Source organism: Spea bombifrons, chromosome 1, assembly GCF_027358695.1.
Source record: "Spea bombifrons isolate aSpeBom1 chromosome 1, aSpeBom1.2.pri, whole genome shotgun sequence".
NCBI lineage: Eukaryota > Metazoa > Chordata > Amphibia > Anura > Pelobatidae > Spea > Spea bombifrons.
In genome coordinates this window covers 35,867,631-35,892,059 of record NC_071087.1, presented here as the reverse complement: position 1 = coordinate 35,892,059, position 24,429 = coordinate 35,867,631, and the positions used below count along the sequence as shown (strand labels likewise).

The 24,429-nt window shown below is 39.7% G+C and overlaps 1 protein-coding gene across 3 annotated transcripts in view; it reads left to right on the top strand.

The window, feature by feature from the left end:
- The first annotated feature begins 7,630 nt into the window (after window positions 1-7,630).
- DCLK2 (doublecortin like kinase 2) overlaps window positions 7,631-24,429 on the top strand; it is a 45,785-nt gene continuing 28,986 nt past the window's right edge. For all 3 annotated transcript variants that reach the window (XM_053460650.1, XM_053460640.1, XM_053460655.1), the window contains exons 1-2: window positions 7,631-8,619; window positions 15,500-15,834. In XM_053460650.1, coding sequence (XP_053316625.1) covers window positions 8,205-8,619; window positions 15,500-15,834 — 750 coding nt within the window. In that variant the 5' untranslated portion in view covers window positions 7,631-8,204. The remainder of the gene's footprint in view (window positions 8,620-15,499; window positions 15,835-24,429) is intronic.

Genomic DNA, 24,429 nt, shown 5'->3' with positions numbered 1-24,429 from the left:
CATTAAAACACTATAACACTTCCTGTGTTTAAAAAAATGCATGAAAGCATTCAGTCTGACAGAGATGTATCACTCGCTGATTTTCTTTCTACACTTCTAGGTCAGGCTGATAAACCAGAGAAATAAGCGTTGATAGCATGATGTACTACTAGTGTGTTTTAGCAGAAAGTAAATGGCTGGTATTTTATTCCCACTTTGTACTCAAGTGCTAGTCTGCAGCTTGTTTGCAGCTAGTTGACTGCTTAGGTCTAGAGCCTCATAGACCCTAGCCCCATCAACCCATTTACCCTGAATTAAGACATTTATTTGGTTAAGGTCATTGCCCACAGCTTTATTACACTTCCAGACAGCTCAACATTTAGCTTTAGCCATAAATATCCCTCCTGCTGCTGAGCCTTGAGCCCAGCGGGCAGTTCTCACCACGGTAAACCAAGAGCCCTAGTCCAGTGGGTGCCATGAGCTTTCAAATCCTATTTGGGTACAGCCTCCAGTATATAAACCAGTAAGTACTGTCCAGGGACAAACTCAGCTGTAACTGCAAGAAAGAAATAACAGAACAATGAGAAAACCAGCAAATAACATGCAGTATTACAGAATAATTACTCAACGATGAGTCCTGTCCCTGCAAGAACCAGAGGTAAAAGAGATGGATCCTTCCCTTCACTGCAATTTAAAACCCTTTTGTTGCAACATTGCTGCTTCAACACACAATGGCACAACTGCTGGCAAGCCCTTAGCTGTCTAAGCCAGCAGTCAAATCCCCCATCCCTAACAGTACAGTTTATCCTGACTTCTTATGGTAGCCTTTAGCCTGATTTCATTACGTGTGTATCTCTACATATATCTTTTTTTATCTGTTCTCAAGTGAAACTGGTAGTTCCTGTTTGGAAGGTTATGACATTTAAATTGTAAATTGAAATTATACAAAATACATGTTTATAAATAATCCCAAAATGTTATGTATGTATATTGTTTTTCCTGTGGGAGAAAAATAGAACTTTTTTTTGTCTAGATCGTGTGACTCATAGCACTTTGCAAAATAAATAATAATCTAGAACAATAGACACAGAAATGTGCATCAACCCACCTTTATTTCACAATATAAGCACGTAAGGCAGCTACTAATAGCCACAATAGCAACAGTGTGTTAACAGCAATGTTGGATCAGCCATGTTATGTTTAAAAACCGATGCAGGTCAGGGCCGGCCCGACAATGGAGCCGAGTGGGGTAACCGCTCCAGGTGGCACTTTTGAAGGGGCGGCACTTTGCCGCCCCAAGCCCTTTTTTTTTTTTTTTGAAGCGAAAGAGAGAGAAAGGGGCGCCGAGTGGTTTTCGCTTACCAAGCTGTCAGTACCCGCTCGGCGCCCCTCTCTCCTCTGCGACGAGTCTCCCTGTTCGGTCTCGGTGCCGGCTTGTAATGCTGAGTGCTGGAAGATTACCTCATTTCCGGCGCTCAGCATTACAAGCCGGCACCGAGACCGAACAGGGAGACTCGCCGCAGGACTGCTGAAAGGTAAGTACAAAGGGGGGGCTAAGGGTAGATAATAGGGAGGGAGGGAGAGGAGGGTAGATAATGGGGGGGGCGACAGGGACGGAGGGAGACTAGGGACTAGTCTGAATGTGGGTGTGTATGTATGTTCATGGGCAGACATTTGTAAAAGTTGGCCTTTTAGGTCCAAAATGATATTCAATGAATTAAGGGTGCCAAATCCTGTCGGCGCAATCTAGGTGCTTATGCACATATTATAGTATTAAAACGTCTTTGGTTGCATATTTCACAGAGGCGGCTGGAAATAAAGAAATCTGAATTTTGTTAATTTATAAAAGTTTGTATGTGTGTGTGAGAGTATGTATGTATGTATACAATGTTTTTCAAATGTGTGTGTGTGTGAGACAGACAGTATGTATGTGTGTGTATATATATATATATATATATATATACCGTATTTGCTCGATTATAAGACGACCCTGATTATAAGACGACCCCCCAAAATCTGAATATTAACTTAGGAAAAAAAGAAAAAGCCTGAATATAAGACGACCCTAAAGGAAAAAAGTTTTACCAGTAAATGTTAATTCATGTAAACTATTTTTTTTAATAAAAGCTATGATTGAGAAAAATATATTTTTTTTGTTTTTATTTCTTGTATTTTCCAACCTGTCCCCCAGTTATGCACATCTGCCCCCAGGCTTGCCACACCAATATGGCACTGTGGCCCATGATATGCCTTTTAACCCTCTATATGCCACTGTGCCCCATGGTATGCCTTTTGACCCCCTATGTGCCACTCTGCCTCCAGAAATGCCTTATACCCCTATATCCCATTCTGGCATTTAGGGGGTTAAAATGCATATTATGGGGCAGAGTGGCATATAGGGAGGTATAAGGCATTCCAGGAGGCAGAGTGGCATTAAGGGAGTTAAAAGGCATTATATAGAGCACTCCGCCTCCAGAAATGCCTTATACCCCTATATGCCACTCTGGCATTTAGGGGGTTAAAAGGCATATTATGGGGCAGAGTGGCATATAGGGAGGTATAAGGCATTTCAGGAGGCAGAGTGCACTATTAAATGCCCCCTTAACGCCACTCTGCCTCCTGAAATGCCTTATACCTCCCTATATGCCACTCTGCCCCATAATATGCCTTTTAACCCCCTAAGTGCCAGAGTGGCATATAGGGGTGTAAGGCATTCCAGAAATGCCCTACACACACACACACACACACACACACACTTACTTACTTACTTACCGGTGCTTCCAATTTCCTGCTGTATTGCCGGGGCAGCGGGTTGACGTCTCATTCCGCGGCAGCCGGAAGGAGGTGGAGTTGGCAGCGGGGGTTTGTATGCGTCCGTCGCAAATACCTTCCCCGGCTGTCAGAGATCAGGAACTCTGGAACTCTGATCTCTGACAGTCGGGGAAGGTATTTGCGACGGACGCATACAAACCCCCGCTGCCAACTTCACCTCCGGAAGCACCGGTAAGTGGGGGGGGGGGGCGACGACAGGAGGATCCAGGTCCCCTGCAGCGGTGCGGGGGATCTGGATCTTAGTCTCCTAATCAGACCTCTATTTGAGGTCTGATTAGAAGACGACCCCGATTATAAGACGAGGGGTATTTTTCAGAGCATTTGCTCTGAAAAAAACCTCGTCTTATAATCGAGCAAATACGGTATATAGATGTACTGTATATGCAGTATCCACAGCGACCACTCAACTGCTATCAAATGTGCTATGGTAACTAGCCCTGGATCTTTTGGAGACCTGGCTGTGCCCCTGCATATAGACAGATCAGGCATAACATTATGACCACCTACCTAATATTGTGTAGGTCCCCCCTTTTGTCAGCAGAACAGCCCTTACCCATTAAAGCATAGACTCCACTAGATTTCTGAAGGTATTCTGTGGAATCTGGCACCGAGACGTTAGCAGCAGATTGGCAGATAGGCGCTTTCAACAGTGGACAGGGGTCAGCATGGGCACCCTAACTGGGCATGCTATAGTTGACATGGGAAAAAGGAGAGGTGTAGATCAGTTCTTGAAGATTTAGAGAGATAAGGTCTCAGGTTAGGCAAGGTTGTTGGGGAGAAAATAAATGAATAAGAAGCAAGATAAGAAAGCAGAATATGAGGTCAGAAAGATGAAAGGAGAATTAGAGAAGTTAGTGAGTGAGAACATGCTATAAAAAAGTAGGTCCAGGGTGTGACCTTCATCGTTATTTGGTGAGTTAGTATACCATGTAATATCAGAGGAGGTAATAGAACAGGGGTGTCCAAGTTTTTTCTGCAGTGGGCCACTTCATCAGAATTGTATACGTGCGCGGGCCGCACTCATTTTTCACTGTGACAAAAAATATGGCCTTTAATAAAATATGCAGATTAAAATAAAGTAAAATGACACAAAACCTTTACTCTTCCTCTCACTGATTTCTGGGCCAAGAAAGTTTTGCGACTACAAATTCAGGATTCCCTAGATTTATTCTAGGGATGAACTAAAATGAAAATTCTGGACCAAAACATTCAGGGTTCACTTAGCCAAAACCGAAAATGACCCCCACCTTTAAAAATAATAATAAAAACTCACATTTTTTATAAAAGTAGGTAACACACAACTGGACAAAATTAGCAATATGACTTGGCAACCAGTAAATGCTGGCAACCCAGGCAACCAGTAAATGCTGGTACCTAGGCATGATGGGACTGTGCTCGCTGTGATTGCTGTTAGCAATCACACTCCTATCATGCCAAGTCAGCCAGTACATGCTGGTACAGGGTGGCTGTAAGTGATGTGCAGACCCCATACTGCTGGCAGCATCACTACACAAGGGGGGCAGCTAGCCAGGTTTCAGCATGTACTGGCTGACTTGGCATGATAGGAGTGTGATTGCTAACAGCAATCACAGTCCCATCATGCCTAGGTTCCAGCACTTACACATCCATCCAGTAAATACTGGAACCTAGGCATTATGGGACTGTGATTGCTGTTAGCAATCACACTCCTATCATGCCAAGTCAGCCAGTACATGCTGGTACAGGGTGGCTGTAAGTGCAAACCCCATACTGCTGGCAGCATCAATACACAAGGGGGGCAGCTGGCCAGGTTTCAGCATGTACTGGCTGACTTGGCATGATAGGAGTGTGATTGCTAACAGCAATCACAGTCCCATCATGCCTAGGTTCCAGCACTTAAACATCCATGCTATCACACACACACACACACTCATTTATTCATAAAATCATTCATTCACAGATTCATTCCCTCAATCACACACACTCATTCAAACACCCTCCCCACCCCCTTACCTGCACTGCAGCTCCTCGATGCCGCTTACAGACTTCAGCAGGGGGCGCGGCCTCCCTCTGCCTTCTCTGCTAAAGCACAGAGGAAGTAGGATGTCATGTGAACTCCGCTTCCTCTGTGTGCAGTCCAGAAGACCCTCCCACAAGTAAGTAGCAGGGCTTGAGGTGCGGCTCGCGTAAGATCAGTTGCCCTGGCTGCCGATCTTACGCGGGCCGCACCTCGAGGTCTCGCGGGCCACATTTGGCCCGCGGGCCGCATGTTGGACGCCCCTGTAATAGAAAGACACTTAGAAGCCATGAGTCGCAAAGAGGTGTCTACTTGGATGCTGGAGTCTCGGAAGGTGACAGAAGGCACATCGTAGTAGAGGAAGTGGGGAAGCCATGATGAGAAGTGGTTTAAGAAAGATATTAGCATGGTCTGGGGGATGGTATACAAACAGTAATGTGTAAAGAAATCGAATTAAATACCTAGATAGCATGAACTTCAAATGCGGAAAAAGGGTGATGGAGAAGAAGAAATACTTAATTCTGCTTTGTTGTACATTGTAAAAACTATGTGAAGAATACAATAGCTTTGCCCAAGGCTTAAAGGTGTCCTAAAACATCCTTGCATTAAGGAGAATGCAGTGAACTGTAGTCTATTCATTGGGTTGACACAGTGTTGTAGAAAATAGAAGCCACACAAACATAGTTAGCCAAGAACAAGGTTAGCCTCCCATATGAAATACTAAGCAGAGAAAAACAGTAACATTTTAAGGTGTCCTTGGTCTCTCATGTTAAACTGTTTCAAAAACTGTCCCTAAAAGAGGACAAAAATCAGCAATCCATTGTATTCATTGTAATTTCATCATCGGCAAATTGAAATAATACTGTGTGTATATACAGCTCTTAGACGTAGTCTTGTCTGCTTACAGTCCAGATAGCCTCATTGCCACTCCAGTATATGAAGCTTCATAGACTTCTGTGTGATGCAAATGCACGTTCCTTTAATTAGTGAATAAGCACCAGGAACCTGACATATACATGACAGGGCACATGGGGGAGAAAGACATCTATGCAACAGCAGGGCTTTCAAGGGTGGAAACAGGCCGAAATGACCTCTCAGGCATGCCCTTTATGTACATAAATGAATATTTTCAATTTATTAAAAATCTATATAAATGTACAATTGTTTACTTCCAATTTATTTCTTTCCAACTCGTATTTCATTATTTTTGCATAACATGCTTCATTACTTCCGGACCTTCAGGTTTGGTCTGATACCTGATGCTAGATAATCAAAACCTGAGAAACAGAACGGAGGCACCAAACCGGGATCTTGCCGGTGTTACGCTGCTCAATGAGCTAAACGTAAGGGGGATCTCTCCTCTCCCCAGCCTATTTACACTATAGAGGACTGTGCTGAGCTGGCAGAGCCTCCGTAGCTATTCCCTGGGCACTGCGCATCATCATAAGTGGAGCATTGGATATAATGTCATCTCCTGGCACTCAGCAGTAATGACGGCAGCTGAGAAAATACATCATAGTATTCATGGGTACAAATTTTAATTTACATTTTATTTAACCTTCATCTAGATCAATGCTATCGGGGATCTCTTGAAAAAAGTAACCGTGACACCTTATAACCAAAAGTATGTAGACACCTGACCATCACACCTACAATATCATTAAAATGTTTGGGGTCACTTAGAAATGTCCTTGTTTTTGAAAGAAAGGCAACTTTTGTCAATTAAAATAACATGAAATAGATAAGAGTTGTAGTGCAGACATTGTTGACACTGTGTCTATTGTAGCTGGAAACAACTGATTTTTAATAGAATAGGCATACAGAGGCCTTTATCACTCCCATCATTCCTGTGTTCCAATGGCACGTTGTGTCCGTTAATCCAAGTCAAGTTTTAAAGGCTAATTAATCATTAGAAAGCCCTTTTGCGTGCTATTGTTCCAAGAAAACATATAAATGACCCTTAACTTTTGAACGGTAGTGTATATATACAAACGTGCACACACACATATCTCTATACACACACATACACTATATGAAAAAAATTATTGTGATGCACCTCTTCATTATTGAATTCAGGTGTTTCAATCAGACCCATTGTCACAAGTGTATAAAATGCTGAGGAACATGGTGCGTAAAAATTGCCAACATTCTACTGATTCCATAGCTATAGATTTCCAAACTTACACTGGCATTAATATCAGCACACAAGCTGTGCAGTGGGAGCCTCATGGAATGGGTTTTCATGGCCGAGTAGCTGCATGCAAGCCTCACATCACCAAGTACAGTACAATGCCAAGTGTTCAAGTGTTGGGTTGACTATGCCTCAGCGCACAAAGCAAGATCTATAAAGACACAGTTGGATGAGTTTGTTGCTGAAGAACTTGACCGGCCCCACAGAGCTCTGAACACAACCCCATTGAACACATTTGAGATGAACTGGAACAGAGATTGTGAGCCAGACCTTCTCATCCAACATTAGTGCCTGACCTCACCAACTACATATTACTATCTATGTATTTATAACGTGATGTCATCAAAGTAATCATCAGGTGTCCCAATACTTTTTTCCATACAGTGTGTCTATATATATAATCATATCAGCTAAATGGGATGGTTTAGTTTGACTGCAGTAGAGCTGCATCCTTTTGCAAGGGCTTGTGATGTCAGAGGGCGGAGTTTCAGCAAAGTGTGTGTTCTCCTACACTGCTGAACACAGACCAATCGCCTCCGGCATGAAAGGGGGCGTGTCACTTAGCGCTACGGTCCTTGCGATCTGCATACCAGGCTGGGTTTGAAATGCTGCGAGGCACTGTCTGACTGGCAGGCCCTTTTCCCATTCTTCCTCCCCAGCTTATCCCAAGGATTCCAGCTGCTGGCTGGGTGTGTGCTTTGCATGCACTGGACGGACGCATCCCGCGAGCGTTCACTCTGTTGCATGACGAGGTAATGCAGAGGGAAAGGCTGACCCTAGGCTAGAGTGATGTCTTCCCTGGCATTCTGCCTGTCACTGTGACAATGCCTGGGCTGATCCATTCCCTACAGATGAGCTGCATGCCTGCATTCAGACCCAGTGTTGGCTGCGGAGGAGGCCCCTTCTAATCCGCAGGAAACAGCCGGTAAGGTACCCGCCGCCTAAGGGATGCTGCTTACAGACAGGACTCAGGGGGGAGTGACATTGACATCTTGTGGATCTCATTCAGCTTGAGCCATACAGGATTTCCCCATCACTACAGCGGTGCTAATAATAACCGGACCTGGGATCACAATGCTGTGACACATCTCTCCGATCACATATCGCTGCCGCGGGTTAATACAGCATTGTGGTGATTGAGGACGGGGTGCTATTGATTGGCTCCTGTGCTGCTGGTGTGCTGCACGTCTCTGGCTGTAAATCACAATGGCGAGCTCCAGGAGCATCGAGCTGGAGCATTTCGAGGAGAGGAATAAAAAGCCAAGGCAGTCCCGGCGGACTGGGGGAGGGCCGGGGAGCAGCTCCGGGTCTGTGCACAGGGGTAACGGACTGATACCCAGCCCTGCGCACAGTGCGCACTGCAGCTTCTACCGCACCCGAACGCTGCAGGCTCTCAGCTCCGAGAGGAAAGCTAAGAAGGTACGCTTCTACCGCAATGGAGATCGCTACTTCAAGGGGCTGCCGTACGCCGTGTCCGCAGAGCGATTCAGGTCCTTTGATGCTCTGCTTATGGAGCTCACCAGGTCCCTGTCTGACAACGTAAGCCTGCCCCAGGGGGTGCGCTGCATCTACACTCTGGATGGAGGCAAGAAGATAACCAGTTTAGATGAGCTGCAGGAAGGTAAAGAGGTCTTCTTAACTCCTTCAAGATAAGGTCTTTCTTCCCCCGCATCACAACCACATTCTTTATATATATATGTATGTATATATATATATATATATATATATATATATATATATATTCATCCAGCCACAACTACAGCTTCTCATACAGAGCATCCTGACACACACACACATATATATATATATATATATATATATATATATATATATATATATAATCTCTTAAAATGTTCTGCTAGGGCACCATTTGGATGGATCACTTATGAGAACAGTGTATTAGGTTAAGATGTAAAAACAAAATCATATATTCCACACAGTACTGCAGCTAAAGAAAATTGTTCCAAAAATTCATCATTTCCTTTTGCAGGTTTTTGCAATACCTGACATACCAGTGTTTGTCTTTTTTTTAACAGTTACAGGGAAAAGAAGATACTAAATTTCAACTAAATGTTTCAAATTTGGCATGCTGGTCCCAGAAGCCAACCTGCCATGTCATTGGGTGACTTTGTATGCTTCTCATAGTGCCAATTAGTGCCTGGTTTGGACAGCTCTGGATACTACTCCCCATCACCTTTCTGTGATTAGCAATACTTATTGTGTACAATAGGGGAAGATGTGTGCATTCGCATACAGGTATCCCAGTGTATATTCGGCTACTAGATACTCTGTAGGCCCATCATGTTTTCTGGAACAATATGCTTTTACATGGTGGTTTCCAAGGCTGGCTTATTTTATTATTTCTGGAGTAGCTAGAGTTATGTGACACCAACTTAGCTCCCCAACCTAGGTCACCTGTACATACTTGGTGGAGGTAAGAACAAGACATCAAAGGTACTGTTAACATAGGCCTCTGTCTTGCAGTAGTGAATGTAGGATATATCATCATAACCTATTGGGTTATTGGGCTCTAATATTCAATATAAAAATGGGTCATTGGGCTTCTTTTGTAGTCAGCCCATTTTCGCTGTGGTGTTCTGTGTCCGGCCTCTGTATCATCTCTTCTTTGACGATCCTTCTGAGGTAGAAGATCAGGATTTGACATCATTTCCCTGGACTCCACACAGGAAGTGCACCATGAGGAAAAGATGTTGCTTGTGGTGTTTCTTGTGGTGGCAGGTCCGAGGAACAGGCTGATCTGTGCCACATTGCCAGGAGTAGTTCTCCACCAAGGCAGGTTCCTCCATGTGCCTCTACTGAATAGACTAGTTGGGGTTATTTGGAGGTATGAGCTCACCCAGCACATCTTCTTTAGCATCTCCTACCTCATGTGATGTGGAGTGTCAGGGTATGGCATGTCCTGACACTGGGCACAGAGGATGCACAGTATTAGGAAGAGGAGTCCCTGGGGGCATTCAAGTCATTTCAGGCTGGAATTATGCATGTCTATATATTTTTCTTATAGTTGTTTACCTTATCAGCGGGTGTCTGAGGATGTAGTGACCTGTTTTTTTGGGGGGTTTTTTTTGCATTGACTGGTACATATCTAGTAACAGGAGCACAGCAAAAATGCCCTCACCTTTCCAGGAATGAACTAGGGAGTCCTGAGGCTTTAAAGCCGGCATCTGATAAATGATGTGGTTGCATTGACCTCACACTTACTCTTATTGCATGGTTCCATGCATCACACAGACTGCACATGTGGCAATAAAGGTACATATGAGGCACCATTAGGCACTGGCCCACTGGTCATTTGGCCAGGCTGGACATGCTGTTTTGAGATCTGGTCTTTCCATTACAGGCTACTTTGCTTCCTGGCTTTTAATGGAAGATTATATAAACTTTTCCTTGAATACAAACAAACATAAATTAATAACCAGGAAGCCTCAGAAATATTTTATATATGCTATGTGAGAGACTCTGACATTACAGGTAATTAGTAGAACCACTGGGGGTAAGACAAATCTGGAATCATTTATAAGTAATGTGTACTAATAGTTATATGGTACCTTTTTAATTAACAATAAAACCAACTTTATCTTGATATTTTGTACATAAATGACACCTAATATTTGAATTGCATCATTACTGCAAAAATGTGGATAAGTAATTATTATATTTTCTCTCACCATTAATGATCAGCTCTGGGTAGGTTTTTCAAAAATATTGTGATTTTTTTTTTAAACAATTCTACTGTTTGCATAATATCATGTTTTCCAACGTATCATACTACTGCTAGTAAGAATAGAACGGCTCAGTCTTTACCACCCATTCGGACGCTCTGACTAATGAAAGCCCATAGAGGAACAAACTTGTGTGTGTTTGAGCAGGGAATGTCATCCAAAATGTAATATAACAATGGCAGCCTCCAGTTCTACTGATAAAGGAGCAAAATGTGATAAAACCAGTTTTTTGTGCTAACACACATTACTGTTTAGAGCACTGTATTTTTTACTCAAGGATAAGTTTTTTTCCATGGGACCCTTTTGTATGAACATTCTGGCTGTGTATTTACTGTGAATGTTAAACCAAATTCCTTGCTTTTCAACCATTACAAGTTCTTCATTCCATTTTCACCATCGTTCTTTTTTTCCATGTTCAGTTGGCATGCTCTATGAACTCCATTTACTAAGCTCTTTTTGCAGGATAGTTGATGCTTCCTCTTGAGTATTTCACAATGTATTTTGAAGGTACAGTGCTAGTGAATTGTTTTTGCAAGAATAGTTAAGTCCCCTACAGAATACCTAGTTAAATCTGTGAGCTTTCTTGAATGTCTCTTCACCAATTGAACTATCCATTATGCAGGGCCTGCTCAGTCCTTATTGCAGGAAAATCTTGTCTAGATTTGCCCTTTGTGAAGACAGTGCGTACAATCCTCAATTCTCCTGCGCGTGTCTAGATGAAAACAGAAACATTGTTGGTCTGACATGTTTTCTGCATCTGGAAAACAGGTTATATATTATTTATATAGCTGGCACTTACTACAAGAACAATACGAGATGAAACGTCCATACTGTTTATAATTTCAATGAACTTAAAATCTTTATACACCTTGAAATAATCAAACTTTTTGAAGGACCCTATAGAGCCCTGCTCTACTTCTGTACAAGTTCTTGGCCATATTGTCGATGTTTGCAGAAGTGAATACTATGACCAAATGCCATTTTGTTCTGTTGATCATAAAAAAAAAATGTGTGCTCAAGATAGGGTAAAAAAAAATACAATAAAACATATAATTTGTCAGCAGATAAGAACAATTCAGACCATCTAGCCTGTACATTTTTCCTGATATAAGTACTTAGACCTTAATCAGTCCTTGATCTTGTCTTTTAGATTTATGATAGCTTGATGCCTAGCCCATGCATGCTTAAATGCCCTCACTTTACTGGTGGGAATCTGTTCTATTAATCTACCACCCTCTCAATAAAGGTGAACTTCCATACGTTATATCTGAACCTCTCACCATCTAGTTTTAGACTATGACCTCTTATTCTAGCATTTCCCCTCCTTAATAATAAACTTTCCTTCTGTACTTTGGTAAATCCCTTCACGTATTTAAATGTTTCCATCATATCTCCTCTTTCTCTTCTTCCCTCCAAACTGTGCAAAAGAGTAACCGTACAATGTTTGTTTACCACCAAATAATCTGGGATGCAGGTATTTTGAATGGTGTACCCTGAGCAAAACAGGAACTTACAGCGTTTATGTGGTTGGCAAGGTCATCTTTAGATAAGAATTAAAATTACAGCTTTTATTTGCAGTCACCGTCCTGTGCATCTCCCTGTATTGGTCAGCCAACAATCCTGTTTGAGTTCCCTTTTGCAATAGAGTACCTCTTTGAGATTTGGTTGGTTTTGGTTTTTTTAAAAAAAAAAACAAATATAACTAAGCACGTGAAAATGTATGCGTGGCAAAGTGAGCCTTGGCAGTATACCGTTGTTACTGTTACAGGGTGTCAGTGATATGTATTCCGTGAACAGAGCTGGAACGGTGTGGATTTTTTTTTCTTCTGTTATATTTCCTGCTACCGGCTCCCTTTTTACATTTATAGCTTTCACTATGAATGCCAGAAAACGTGCTTGCTGCAGCCTCTCATTTACTAAGGTTACATACTCGTCTGCAATGGGTTCATAATCTGTCACTAATAATAAATAAATGAAATATCACTGTTCACTGAATTTCTGCAAATTATAAAATAGGTCTTATTTTGACATTTTATGTACCATTTGCAAATGATTTATTGTATAGCGCAGTACTACTGTGTTATGTTCCCAGTACAAACGCCTATCCATGTGAACAGAATCCGAAATGAATCCGATCCTGCAACTACATGCTAACTGGTGGAAATGGATTTGCATGCTGTTAACATTCGTTTCACTTTATTCTAACTGATGAAGTAAAAAAATACTGGTTGCCGACTTCAGCGAACAAAGTTTATCTGCCAACCAAAAAAGAAAAATGTAGCAAACGCATTTAAAATGGGAAAACGGTAGAAACCTATTGTTATAGTCTCCCTGATCCCAGATCCCTGTAACAATATCAAGTACGTTATTTTTCTTGTGAGCCTCCATCCCTTGTAATGAAAATGTGTTCTTTATACTCTGCATGTTTTTAATACATTTATGTTTAAATAAAAAAGTACAAAAGAAGTCTTTAGCGATTTTAATACAGTTTGCAAATTAATAGGCATTTGGATGGTTAAAATAGGGGTCATTTGTGTTAGTGCCATTGCTTGGAGGACTAAGGATACCCCAAGTGTTTCAATGGGCAAATTAGCCCCAAAGGAAGACTTGGGGCTAATTTGGGGCAGCCCGTTGAAACACTTGGAGTATCCTTAGTCTTCCAGGAGTCAAGTCGTCGTATCTCCCCGCATCATCCACATAATGAAGATCAGCAGCCCTCAGGCTTAGCTAGTTCTGGGGAAAATCCTGGCAATTAGCGGACTTTGCTGGGACGCGGAGACTAGCCTCTGATCTTTTTTAACCTAGCAACCCTGCTGAAATCTGCCATTTTTCCCATATCCTGCATTTTACAGTTCAATGAACTAAATAATAAAACAATAATAAGCAAAAAAAATGAATTTAAACCCACATTATGTGTACACAGTGGGAACAAACATCTTCCTGTACTCTGCATAATTATTCTTCCCCTTGTTAGGTTGTGGATTAGTGCTAATTGATTCAAACAGCCTTTGTACAGATGGGGTGAGAAGAGACAAGAAATTGCAACTTTTTATACCACCAATTGCTGCTTTATGAAATAATTATTTACATTTTTTAGTAAATATCTCATTAAAAGATTAACTGTAAAACAGAAACATGTGATATTCATGTTTTTAGTTCCTTATTGGAGCCAAGTTTACAGAGTAATAATGGAAAACATTTGCATATGACGTCTCTGGAAGCTAATGTGTTTTTTTTTGTTTTTTTAAATGAAAAGTTTCAGAAATCTGGAAAAAAAAGTTAAACCATGTGCTCTGATCGGTGTAATATAATGACTAGTATTACTGCAGAGCTCAGCACATACCACACATAATAAGCGTTCGGTATTGTGTTCAAAACAAATGGTTTCCCAAAAGGAAACACATAACACAAACTGAAAGGGAGAAAAAAAGGAAACGGTCTATCAAGTAGTTCCTATTTTTGGAGAAAAAATTATATATATATACGTGTATAAAATAGGAACAAACAAAATTATTCCGTACTTTTGTTTGAGGCAGAAGTTAATTACTTACCTGCTAGTGGTAATCTAATGTTTACTTTAATCTACCTTCAATCAGTATGACCGTAAGCAGCCATCGTATGTGGCGCTTCTATGTAAATTCTCTACAGAAATCACACCGTCTAGAGAAACGGGTACAGCCAGGTTCAAGAATTTCTTACCATGATCGTGCAGCATTGTGACTTCTCTGAAATGCCTGGCAAATGAGTCCTTACGGTAGGGTTTACATAGAGAAGTATGATCCTTCAGGGCTTTTACAGTGTTAACCACATACCCAATCTATAATAACCTAGTTAGCCGGTATAGTAACCCTTCACTTTTGATGGCTTTCAGGTGGCCATTGAACTCTTCTTAATAAATGTAGAGACACCCGGTACACTGATGGGAATCCATGTTAATGCTTTATTTGATTGTTCTTTATGTTTACATCAAACACTGCACCTGGTTAATTATTATAAAGACTCCATAGTAAGCCATAATCGTATAATAATAGTTCTGTGTGCGTGGTCAGTCACTCGGCACTGGAAAGAATTGCATATCAGATGCCCATAATCATGGTTTTAGTTTAATTCTTGTCAGTTGCTGCAGTCATTGAATGTGAATTTGTTGTGCAGATCTCATCTTCTCATTTGGTTGGGGGAAAAGTCATTATTAAATCTATAGCGAGTTTCAAAATGCACATCCGTGAAATGTAAACGATGTATTTGATGGTTGTCTTTACATCTACTGGGCAGTGTGAAATACTCTGTGTAATACAGTTGCGCATTTTAGTAGGTTGTCTATTAATAACAATAATAATGCTTTTGTATCTACACATAAGTAATGGGTAGTGATGATCCTTCTGAGTAGGGAAGCACTTTGGGGTTTAGGTTTAACTGGAGACCAGTGTCACAAAAATAGTCTGCTCCCCTACCATAGAGCCAGCCTTCCCATATTGTACACTAGCCCAAGATGTGTGTTGGTGGAAGAGAAACACTTAAAGTTTGTGTCTAAAAGGGAAGATGTATGTACATCTAACCCCACACACGTGTGAGCATTCTGATCTAATCCGTTCTTGCAGCTGTTCTTGGTTGTAGAGTGCTTTTTAGCAAGTATAAAAGTTACCCATTTTATCTGAAGCTCAGAATCCTATTGAGTTATATACATGAGTATTATCTTCCAGCTAGCATAGCAAAATGTGACTTGGTAAATTTCAAAAGATTTCTCTGTTTTCATTTTAGGTGAAAGCTATGTGTGCGCCTCGAACGAGTGTTACAGAAAAGTTGACTACAATAGAAATTCCAGTCCAAACTGGTCTGTGAATGTAAGGACTGGTTCTGCACGGTCTCTGTCCACTTTAATGGCTTTAAAGAATGAGATGAAGGAGAGCAAAGACTTCATCAAGCCCAAGTTAGTAACTGTTATACGCAGCGGAGTGAAGCCTCGCAAAGCTGTAAGAATTCTTCTGAACAAAAAGACGGCCCATTCCTTTGAGCAGGTTTTGACAGACATCACCGATGCTATAAAGTTAGATTCCGGCGTTGTCAAGAGGCTGTGCACATTGGATGGAAAACAGGTAAGATGGATGAAACTTCTACACTGTAGAAAATATAAAACAAAATATAAAACAAAAATATATCTAATACTCAGTTGCTTGGTATGCTATCTGACTGCAGTAACATCTACCCCGACACTCTGTCTGCTACATTAAATGCATTGTTCAATATCTGTCGCTCTTTTCATCTTCGACATCTCCGGGTAAGTAGGCTGGTCTATGCGATTAATCGGGAGTTTGGTAACCTTAGTCCATTCCACCTGAGATGAAGATCTGTGCAACTTATGCATATGTTTTTTTTCACAATAGACCTTAAAACAGTAAATATATTTATCTTGCTCTCTAAATTGAGATATATTCAAAGAAATGTTTAATATGTAGATCATATATTTCAAGATATGTGTTATTTTTAAGATAAATGTGTGTAGAGGCTCACACACAATGTAGATACTGAACTCCGTATGTACAGTCACCTTCTCTGGAGCAATTTTTCAGCCAAAAGGGGCTCAACCATAATTGCCTAGGTTAAAAAAGCACCCCAGTTTAACATGTGTAAGTTGGCCCATTATTAGGTGATCATTTTTAAGAATTGTGATTGCAAGGGTTCACCCAGTCGACTTTAAGGCCGCATATAGAGCTGGCAGTGTCAATGTAACTGTTCTAAACGCATTAGGACTGTTGGTAGGTTTTAGCTTGGCTAAGCAATGTGTGTGTGTGTGTGTATGTGTGTGTATATACACATATATATATATATATATATATATATATATATATATATATATATATATATATGTATGTGTGTGTGTGTGCATGCGGAGCTGGCAGTTGTAAACTCATGAAAATTAGTCCATTAATAATGTATCCTAGACAAAAATGGCCAGAGTGATCACCCCAGTCCTTGCACGTTTCACCAAAATGTTGCCATCGTCTGCCATCCAGTATGTGCTTTCCAGATCCTGCCGCCTTCAGACATGCTTTAATTGGCGTCTACCTCCAGATAATATTATATCTCAAACCTCTCAAAATACAGGATACTTAGAATACAATGTGCCTTAAGACTATATAATTAATAAAGCATTTCAAGTGACTAACACCAACAGAGATCATTGTTTGGTGACTCGTGGGCTGTATGACACATTCAGAGGTATAATGAGCATTTTTTTGTTAAATTGGAACTAGTTAATGTTGCTAGGAGACCGTCATTTAGAAAGAGGCTTCTGCTGAGAGCTGTATGGAGCTAAATGGTTTTTGGTCAGTTCTGGTTAAGTCTGTCACCCTGGATGTGAATAACCTTTTGAAATCAACATATGCAAACTTGCAAAGGGCTATTATTACTGTATTAAAACTCAAATTAATCCTAAAATTACATTTAAATAAAGCAACAATTACAGAATGTAATCTGTGTTGCAGATTGATGGCATAGATATGTTTCCATTCGCAATACATGCCTACCAAAGGAGGGGTTTTTTTTCGGGGGGCGGGCACAGCTTAACCTAGACTTTTGGTGTCACTAAGTGACTTATTGATAGCTGTTTATGTAGTTTACTAAAATAAAAATAAAAAGATTTTGTGGTTTCTATATGCATTGTAGTGGGCCTAGGCCGGGATACATCAGTGCTTGGGAGGTATGGTAAGACCTACTAACTAAAAGCGCAGCATATTCTGGGTTATTCTGGGTTCTGGTTTTGAGCAATGGAAGGTACCGGTCACACACTTTCATTGTTAATTTATGCAATTTTAAAAAGGACTATTGTGCCTATTATAAAGCATTTTAAGTATTATACATATCAATGTAAGATGAGAGCTCCCCAAAGAAGATAACTGTCGCTTCCTCAGGAAAATATCTTACAAGAGGTTTTTTTGTTTTTTTTTGTTTTTTTTGTTTTTTTATGCCCCAGGGAGGCCAGATGGCCCCATTAACTCTTACCGAATATGCGCATTGCATGTCTGCATTAAAATCAGGGATGCCCTGAACAATTTTTATTAGTTTGCCTGGTTAAAAAAGCCATCTGGTCATCCTATATGACACTTTATTCCACAGCATATAACTGCACAATTTAACAAAATGATTTTGAAAAAGTCCAATGTAACCTGACAAGTAATATGATGTAAATCCCAATTAATACAAATTATCAAAGTCAAGGATCCTAATTTAATAAGCAATATTCCTAGTTTTATGGATGTCCGTATTGATAGAATGAGCCACACGTTCTGTTTATTTACATATTCTATTTATCTTCAAGTAAATGGGTTTCTCTCCTTATTTTTGATTGCCTAATGAGGTGTTGTATTCCAACATATATGCATCAGAAAAATATTACAAAATGATTCGGTCTAAAAACTAGACTAGTATATAATATCAAAGTAAAACAGGAGCAATATAGGATCTAGAAAAGCTGTCCTGCAGTTCCGCCATCTGTTACTTTCAGTTGGTGGTCTACTGGAACAATAAATCTATTTAACTATTTTGTTGCATTATACTGTTTCTATATGGCTTGGAATAGTATCAGAAACACTAAATTTGTTCTTCACAAGCCCTTAATAAATATGAATGTAAGTTCTAGTCCTACCAAGGCAAACTCTGCAAATATATAGAATATTCTGTAGCTTTTAGACTTAATTTATTTAGCACAATCAGATAGAAGATGTAAAAAGCATATCCTAAATGGGTTGTTTAAACAAAAGCTATTAACCTTCAGAGACCTGAAAAGCACTCTACGTGGAGCGTTTGTATATATGGGTCACCCTCTGTTTTCTCCTTTAAGCCACTGAATTCATTTGGTTGTAGATCTTCTCTTCAGGAGGAACAATACTGGTGCCGCTCAGGTCAAAGATGCCAATTTTCCACATGCACTTTATTGTTGGTTTAGCCAAGATCAGCAAAAGCCAGCACCTTGCGTGAAGGAGAGCCGCGGTTTCTGTGCAACTGCCACAAATTTCATAATTGTATTATAATGTTGTGTTAAATGCCAAAATGGTAAGCAATAGTTTGCAACATATTAGGACAAAGCTTAAAGGATAGTGCAGGGTAGGGGAGGGTATGTGCAGGGTATTTTTGTTTCAACAGCAGGAGATCAGGAATTAGCTTATAGAATATGGAAAGGATAAAATGTAGCAGATGGAGATCCTGTAGTGACAGCTTATGTCGAAAAGTATCCAAGTGCTTTCAAGTTAATGTAGAACTTCAATATGCAAAATGAAATACAACACTCCCTTCTACAGTTGTCGATCCTTAACTTTATTTTATTTTTTTATTAAATCTTTATTTTAGTTTTCAGGCTTTTTATATTTCCTCCTTCTACATATTATACGTGTTGTGGAGGAGTACAAAAAAATTACAGGTAAAGAACATATCTTTAATTTTAAATAGTATTATGGTGCCTCATTTTACCGTGAAACAGAAGTCTACAGAAGCTCTGTGTTTTCTACCTTGGTAGGAAAAAGCTGAAGGGGAGGACACAAGGCAAAGGGTCTTCTGATAAGAACGCACCAGGGTAGTAAAAAAGTACAGCTGTGGCAATAGCCAAATACAGAAGGACATATGTGGTCCCACCATAAGCATGCTTGCTTAGCTTTAATAAAGCAATTTCTTTAACACGGTATGTCCTCCAAACATGATTTTTTTTTCATAATATCCTTACACACATCCATATGTGTATTATATTATATTATAAATTTATTTATATATGGTAATGATCCCTTTTCATTTGTTTTACATAATGTGAGCCATTGTCCATGTTTTAGGGGAGAAAATGACAATGTATTGATTTATCAGTATCCCTAATCCATTATATGGTGCATGTGATATACCATCTGTCATTTGAAAACTAAATCACAGACCCCCTGTGTAGGTTCTAGTGAGTATACATTGTCTCCCACAGAGCTTCCTCTTAATAACATCTAATTACTCTGGTAAATCCTTTAGCTGCGGCAGCTGTCATGAGTCCAATGTTTGTGCTTGGTCCTGATGTCTGTGAGTAAAGATAAGCTTAAGTTATTTACTCTTTTACGCTTGCTCATGATTTCTAGTCGAGTGTTCCTTGATTCATGTATCAGAAGCTTCCTGTTCCAGCTCAATTTATTGGTATCAAATAGGGTATATTGCTTCAACTTCAGTTAATTGTTCATGTAGGATTACTCTCAGATATAAACTAAAATGTATGTTTATTGCATTGTTTAGTTTTATAGTTCCATTTTATAGCATAGTATTGTTAACTAACCATTTTTCTTTCAAATCTTAATAGTGCTAAGAATGCCTGAAAACACAAACATATGTTAAACTGTGATTTCAAATGTGTTTTTTTTCTTCTGTTTGTCTGCCACTGTATCCTCTTTCTTCAAGATCCTTGGTTTCCTTCCAACAACATGAAATACATTTAAATCTCATCTCTTGCCTACTAAAACATCTCAATATGAATCCATGTGTATTAAGAAATGTTCAAATTAGTAAATTATATATTTGCAAATCACAGATTAACGATTAGCTGCAGAGATTCAGTGATTCATTGTGTATAGTATACACTGATCAGCCATAACATTATGACCACTGACAGGTGAAGTAAATAACACTGATAATCTTGTTATCATGGAATATATTAGGCAGCAAGTGAACATTTTGTCATCAAAGTTGATGTGTTAGAAGCAGGAAAAATGTGCAAGCGTAGGAATCTTGGCAAGGGCCAAATTGTGATGGCTAGATGACTGAGTCAGAGCATCTCCAAAACTGCAATGGGCAGCCAAGGCTCATTGATACACTAGGGGGGTGAAGGCTGGCCCATGTGGTCAAATCCAACAGACGAGCTACTGTAGCTCAAATTGCTGAAAAAGTTAATGCTGGTTCTGATAGAAAGGTGTCAGAACACACCGTGCATCTCAGTTTGTTGCGTATGGGGCTACGTAGCCACAGACCAGTCAGGTTGCCCATGCTGACTCATGTCCAATGCCGAAAGCGCCTGCAATGGGCACATGAGCCTAAGAACTGGACCACGGAGTAATAGAAGGTCTAATGAATCAGGTTTTCTTTTACATCACGTGGATGGCCGTGTGTGTGCGTTGCTTACCTGGAGAACACATGGCACCAGGATGCATCCATGGAGGCCCCATCTCGCAAGTTACAGGACTTAAAGGACCTGCTGCTAACATGTTGTTGCCGGATACCATAGCACACCTTCAGAGGTCTAATGGAGTCCATGCCCCAACGGGTCAGGCTGCTTTGGTGGTAGAAGGGGAACCTACACAATATTAGGCAGGTGGTCATAATGTTATGGCTGATCAGTGTATATCTGCAATATTTTTGTGAGGGATCTCAAATATTTAAGTGGCTAAGATGTTTTTGTTTGTTTTTTTATTTATATTCGTTCCATTGTAAGTATGTAAACAAAAAAAAATCCACTTCTTTGCATACATTGATACTCTTTAAAGATACAGTATATGTGTCTCTGTAATTCAAGACTAAATTTAAAATATAGTTAACATAGATTGTAGATTTCATAAAACTGTAATGTATTTAATTTTTCCTAGGAGAAAGCAATTTCCGTTCTTACAAGGAACTAGAAGTTGTTGTGATTTGGTAAAATTATATCATCTAGGCTCAAGGAATGCAAACTAGCTTCATTGTTTAGCTATCACAGCCTGAGCACAGTCATCCCAAAAATAAAACATTTGTTTTTAGGCAAAGATTAGTTTTCCTGTCCTGTTTGTTGCCCTCGAGGGCTAGAGTTGTGCATCCCTGGTCTTGAACCAGATGCATGGCTTGGAGGTAGCAAGAGGATCACGAGGCTGTACCAGAATTTACTATAAACATCATCCCTGTGTCTCTAGGAGTCAGGCCTTGCACCATCCTTCTGGGTACACAGGGTTTCGATTAAGAGGGTGTCAACTAATACAGTGCTTCAACTGGCTTATCTGTCTCAAAAAAGGCAGTTTTGGACAGCCTGGGAGTCAATAAAGTCTATTTTAATTGATTACTAAAACTACATAAAGGTGTTTATAATAGGAATCCTGGGAACAAAATTCTTCAATGTTCTTCAACACAAAGTGGGTTTCTTATACATATATTGCTTATTTTAACCTGTAAAGTCCTTCATGTGGCTTTATTTGGTGTAGGATTTAGGAAAAAGTTCAGACCTGCTTAAACACAGCCAAAGTGTAAATTAAGGCAATATAGCAAGATACTTTAGCGCAGCCTGGCCACGCACTAATGTTGTAGTTGGTTTTGTGTAACGCAAATTGGATGTGGCTGCAGCTGGTCTCCCTAACGGAGCCTGCGTAGACAGGGGATGCAGCAGCTGATCGTTTTAACATGATCTGTATGACTCCTCTTTGCTTGCTTGCTGCTAATGCATATTATTCCCAGAGGTAAGGCGTTTGCTTTGAATTTTTTATTTTCTTCTTTTAGTTCCTCAGATTTTACGCTCAAAGTACTTTGTTTACATATTATTCGAGCATCCGCGTAACTATAGCTTGGACATTGAACTGCTGTTTCCAGACTTCTCCCCCCCGCCCCCCCAAGTGGCAGACCTCTTGGACTTAATATGATGATCTCACAATTATATTGAAAAAGTGTGAAACTTATGAATAAGCTCGATTCACTGCATTGTTCATGTGCTACCAGGTTAATTCGACAATATACTAAATATCTTGTGCTCTAATACATCTATTTTGTTAATTAAAACAGTCTCTATGTTTGGAGACGTTTTATTAGTTATAGTATTAGATAAGGTAATAGGCCTGTAAAATCTTTAAACACCAATAGATAAAACCATTCTCTGAAGAAAAGCACAGCACTATAAAAAAAATAAAGCCTCCGTAACAAAATTTAATGTGCCAACACTTCCATGATATCTGACAGTCTCTTAATTATCGCTGAAACAGAGAACATCCTGCTTTTGTCAATCTTTATCAACTTTAAGCCTATTTAAAACCCCGATTGTGTAAAAATAACATTAGTTGGGATAAGCAACACATCCTGTTTTGTTTCTGACCCTTTAGAGAGGCATACAGAGGGGAAGTAAAATGACAATATAGTTACCACTGAACAGATAAATTAGCCCTTCAAGCTCTTTGGCTGAATCTCAAAAAAGTTGCATCTCAAGGGTAGTATGTTCTATGTCTTGAAATAACCATTTGGATCAGAACCAGACCGAGACAAAAAATTCAGCATTGGAACCTTAAGCCCAGCGGCCTGATATTATCAACGTGCAGCCGCACTCTATTTTTCACAGAACGATCTGGAGATAGGGTAGTCATTTTTATAGCGATGGAGAATACTAATTGCTGTTTCTTTTTATATGCAAATTGATTCTTGGAGCTGGATAACAATATCTTGGTGTTTCCTCCTCCTCGGCATTGATTTTGCTCTGTGTTCTCAGCTGTTCCAGGACAAGCTGGGTTGTTGAGCTGTCTCCTTCTATATTCTAATTTTATACACTGGCATTTAATAATAATAATATTGCTTTATCCTGTATACACTGTGTATATGGTAATCCTAGAAGTAGCTTATTAAAAAGAACATAGAATTTCTTTAAAAATACATAAGAATGGTAATCCCTGATCTAACTTTGGGACAAAGCTATGAGGTTTCTGTAAGGTCTTAAAAAAAGTTGTTTGTATCAACAAAACTTCATGGTTTTGTAGAGCACACCTCCTTGTCACATAAGGAATTTTAACCAAAAGTTCATGCACTGATACTGCTCTTCCTCTTGTGTCATCCCCTATCCTTAGAAATATGAATACATCAACTGGTCCATAACAACATAGTGCTTCATTAATTAGGCTCTATGATCCATCATTAAAAATCAATTACAGATTTGCTGAATTTGTTTACAGTAATGTCCCTTTTTACTCGTAAAAAAAAAAAAGTTCTGGAATGAAACCCGTCAGACATCTGTGTTTAACCATAACAGGTACTCAATTTATTTATTTATTAATTATAAGATATTCAAGTACTGTTCACCCCTGATTCTCTCCCACATGAAGTTCTATAGCAGGTGGGTTCTGGATCTAACATTAAATTGAATGGCCTAATAGATCTATTTAAAATTCATAGTTTTCATTTCCTATGTTTGTGTAACAAGGACATTTTTTATGTAACGCATGTGAGAATGCCAAAGAGCAAGCAAGTCAATGAAAAATCAATCTGTTCCTATTCCACCCACTTAAATGATCGATAGTGGGTATGTTGATTGGCAAATCCAAGCCGAATAGAAAGCTGCATGATTTGTACATGCAAACGCAAAGTAGAAAAATTATAATCATGTTTTTATGAAAACAAATTCTGCTGCACTGGGGAACAGTATAACACGCTCATGACATATTGCAGCAGAGAGTAGCAGGTTGTTAATGAAATATATTCTTTCAATTCAGTGATTATGAAATTACAATGAATACAATGCATTGTTGAGTTTTGTCCTTTTTAGTGCTTTTGACAATTTTACATGAGAGACCAAGGACTATTTTTCTCTGCTTAGTATTTCAAATGGGGCTAACCTTGTTCTTGGCTAACTATGTTTGTGTGGCTTCTATTTTCTACAACACTGTGTCAACCCAATGAATAGACTACAGTTCACTGCATTCTCCTTAATGCAAGGATGTTTTAGGACACCTTTAAGCCTTGGG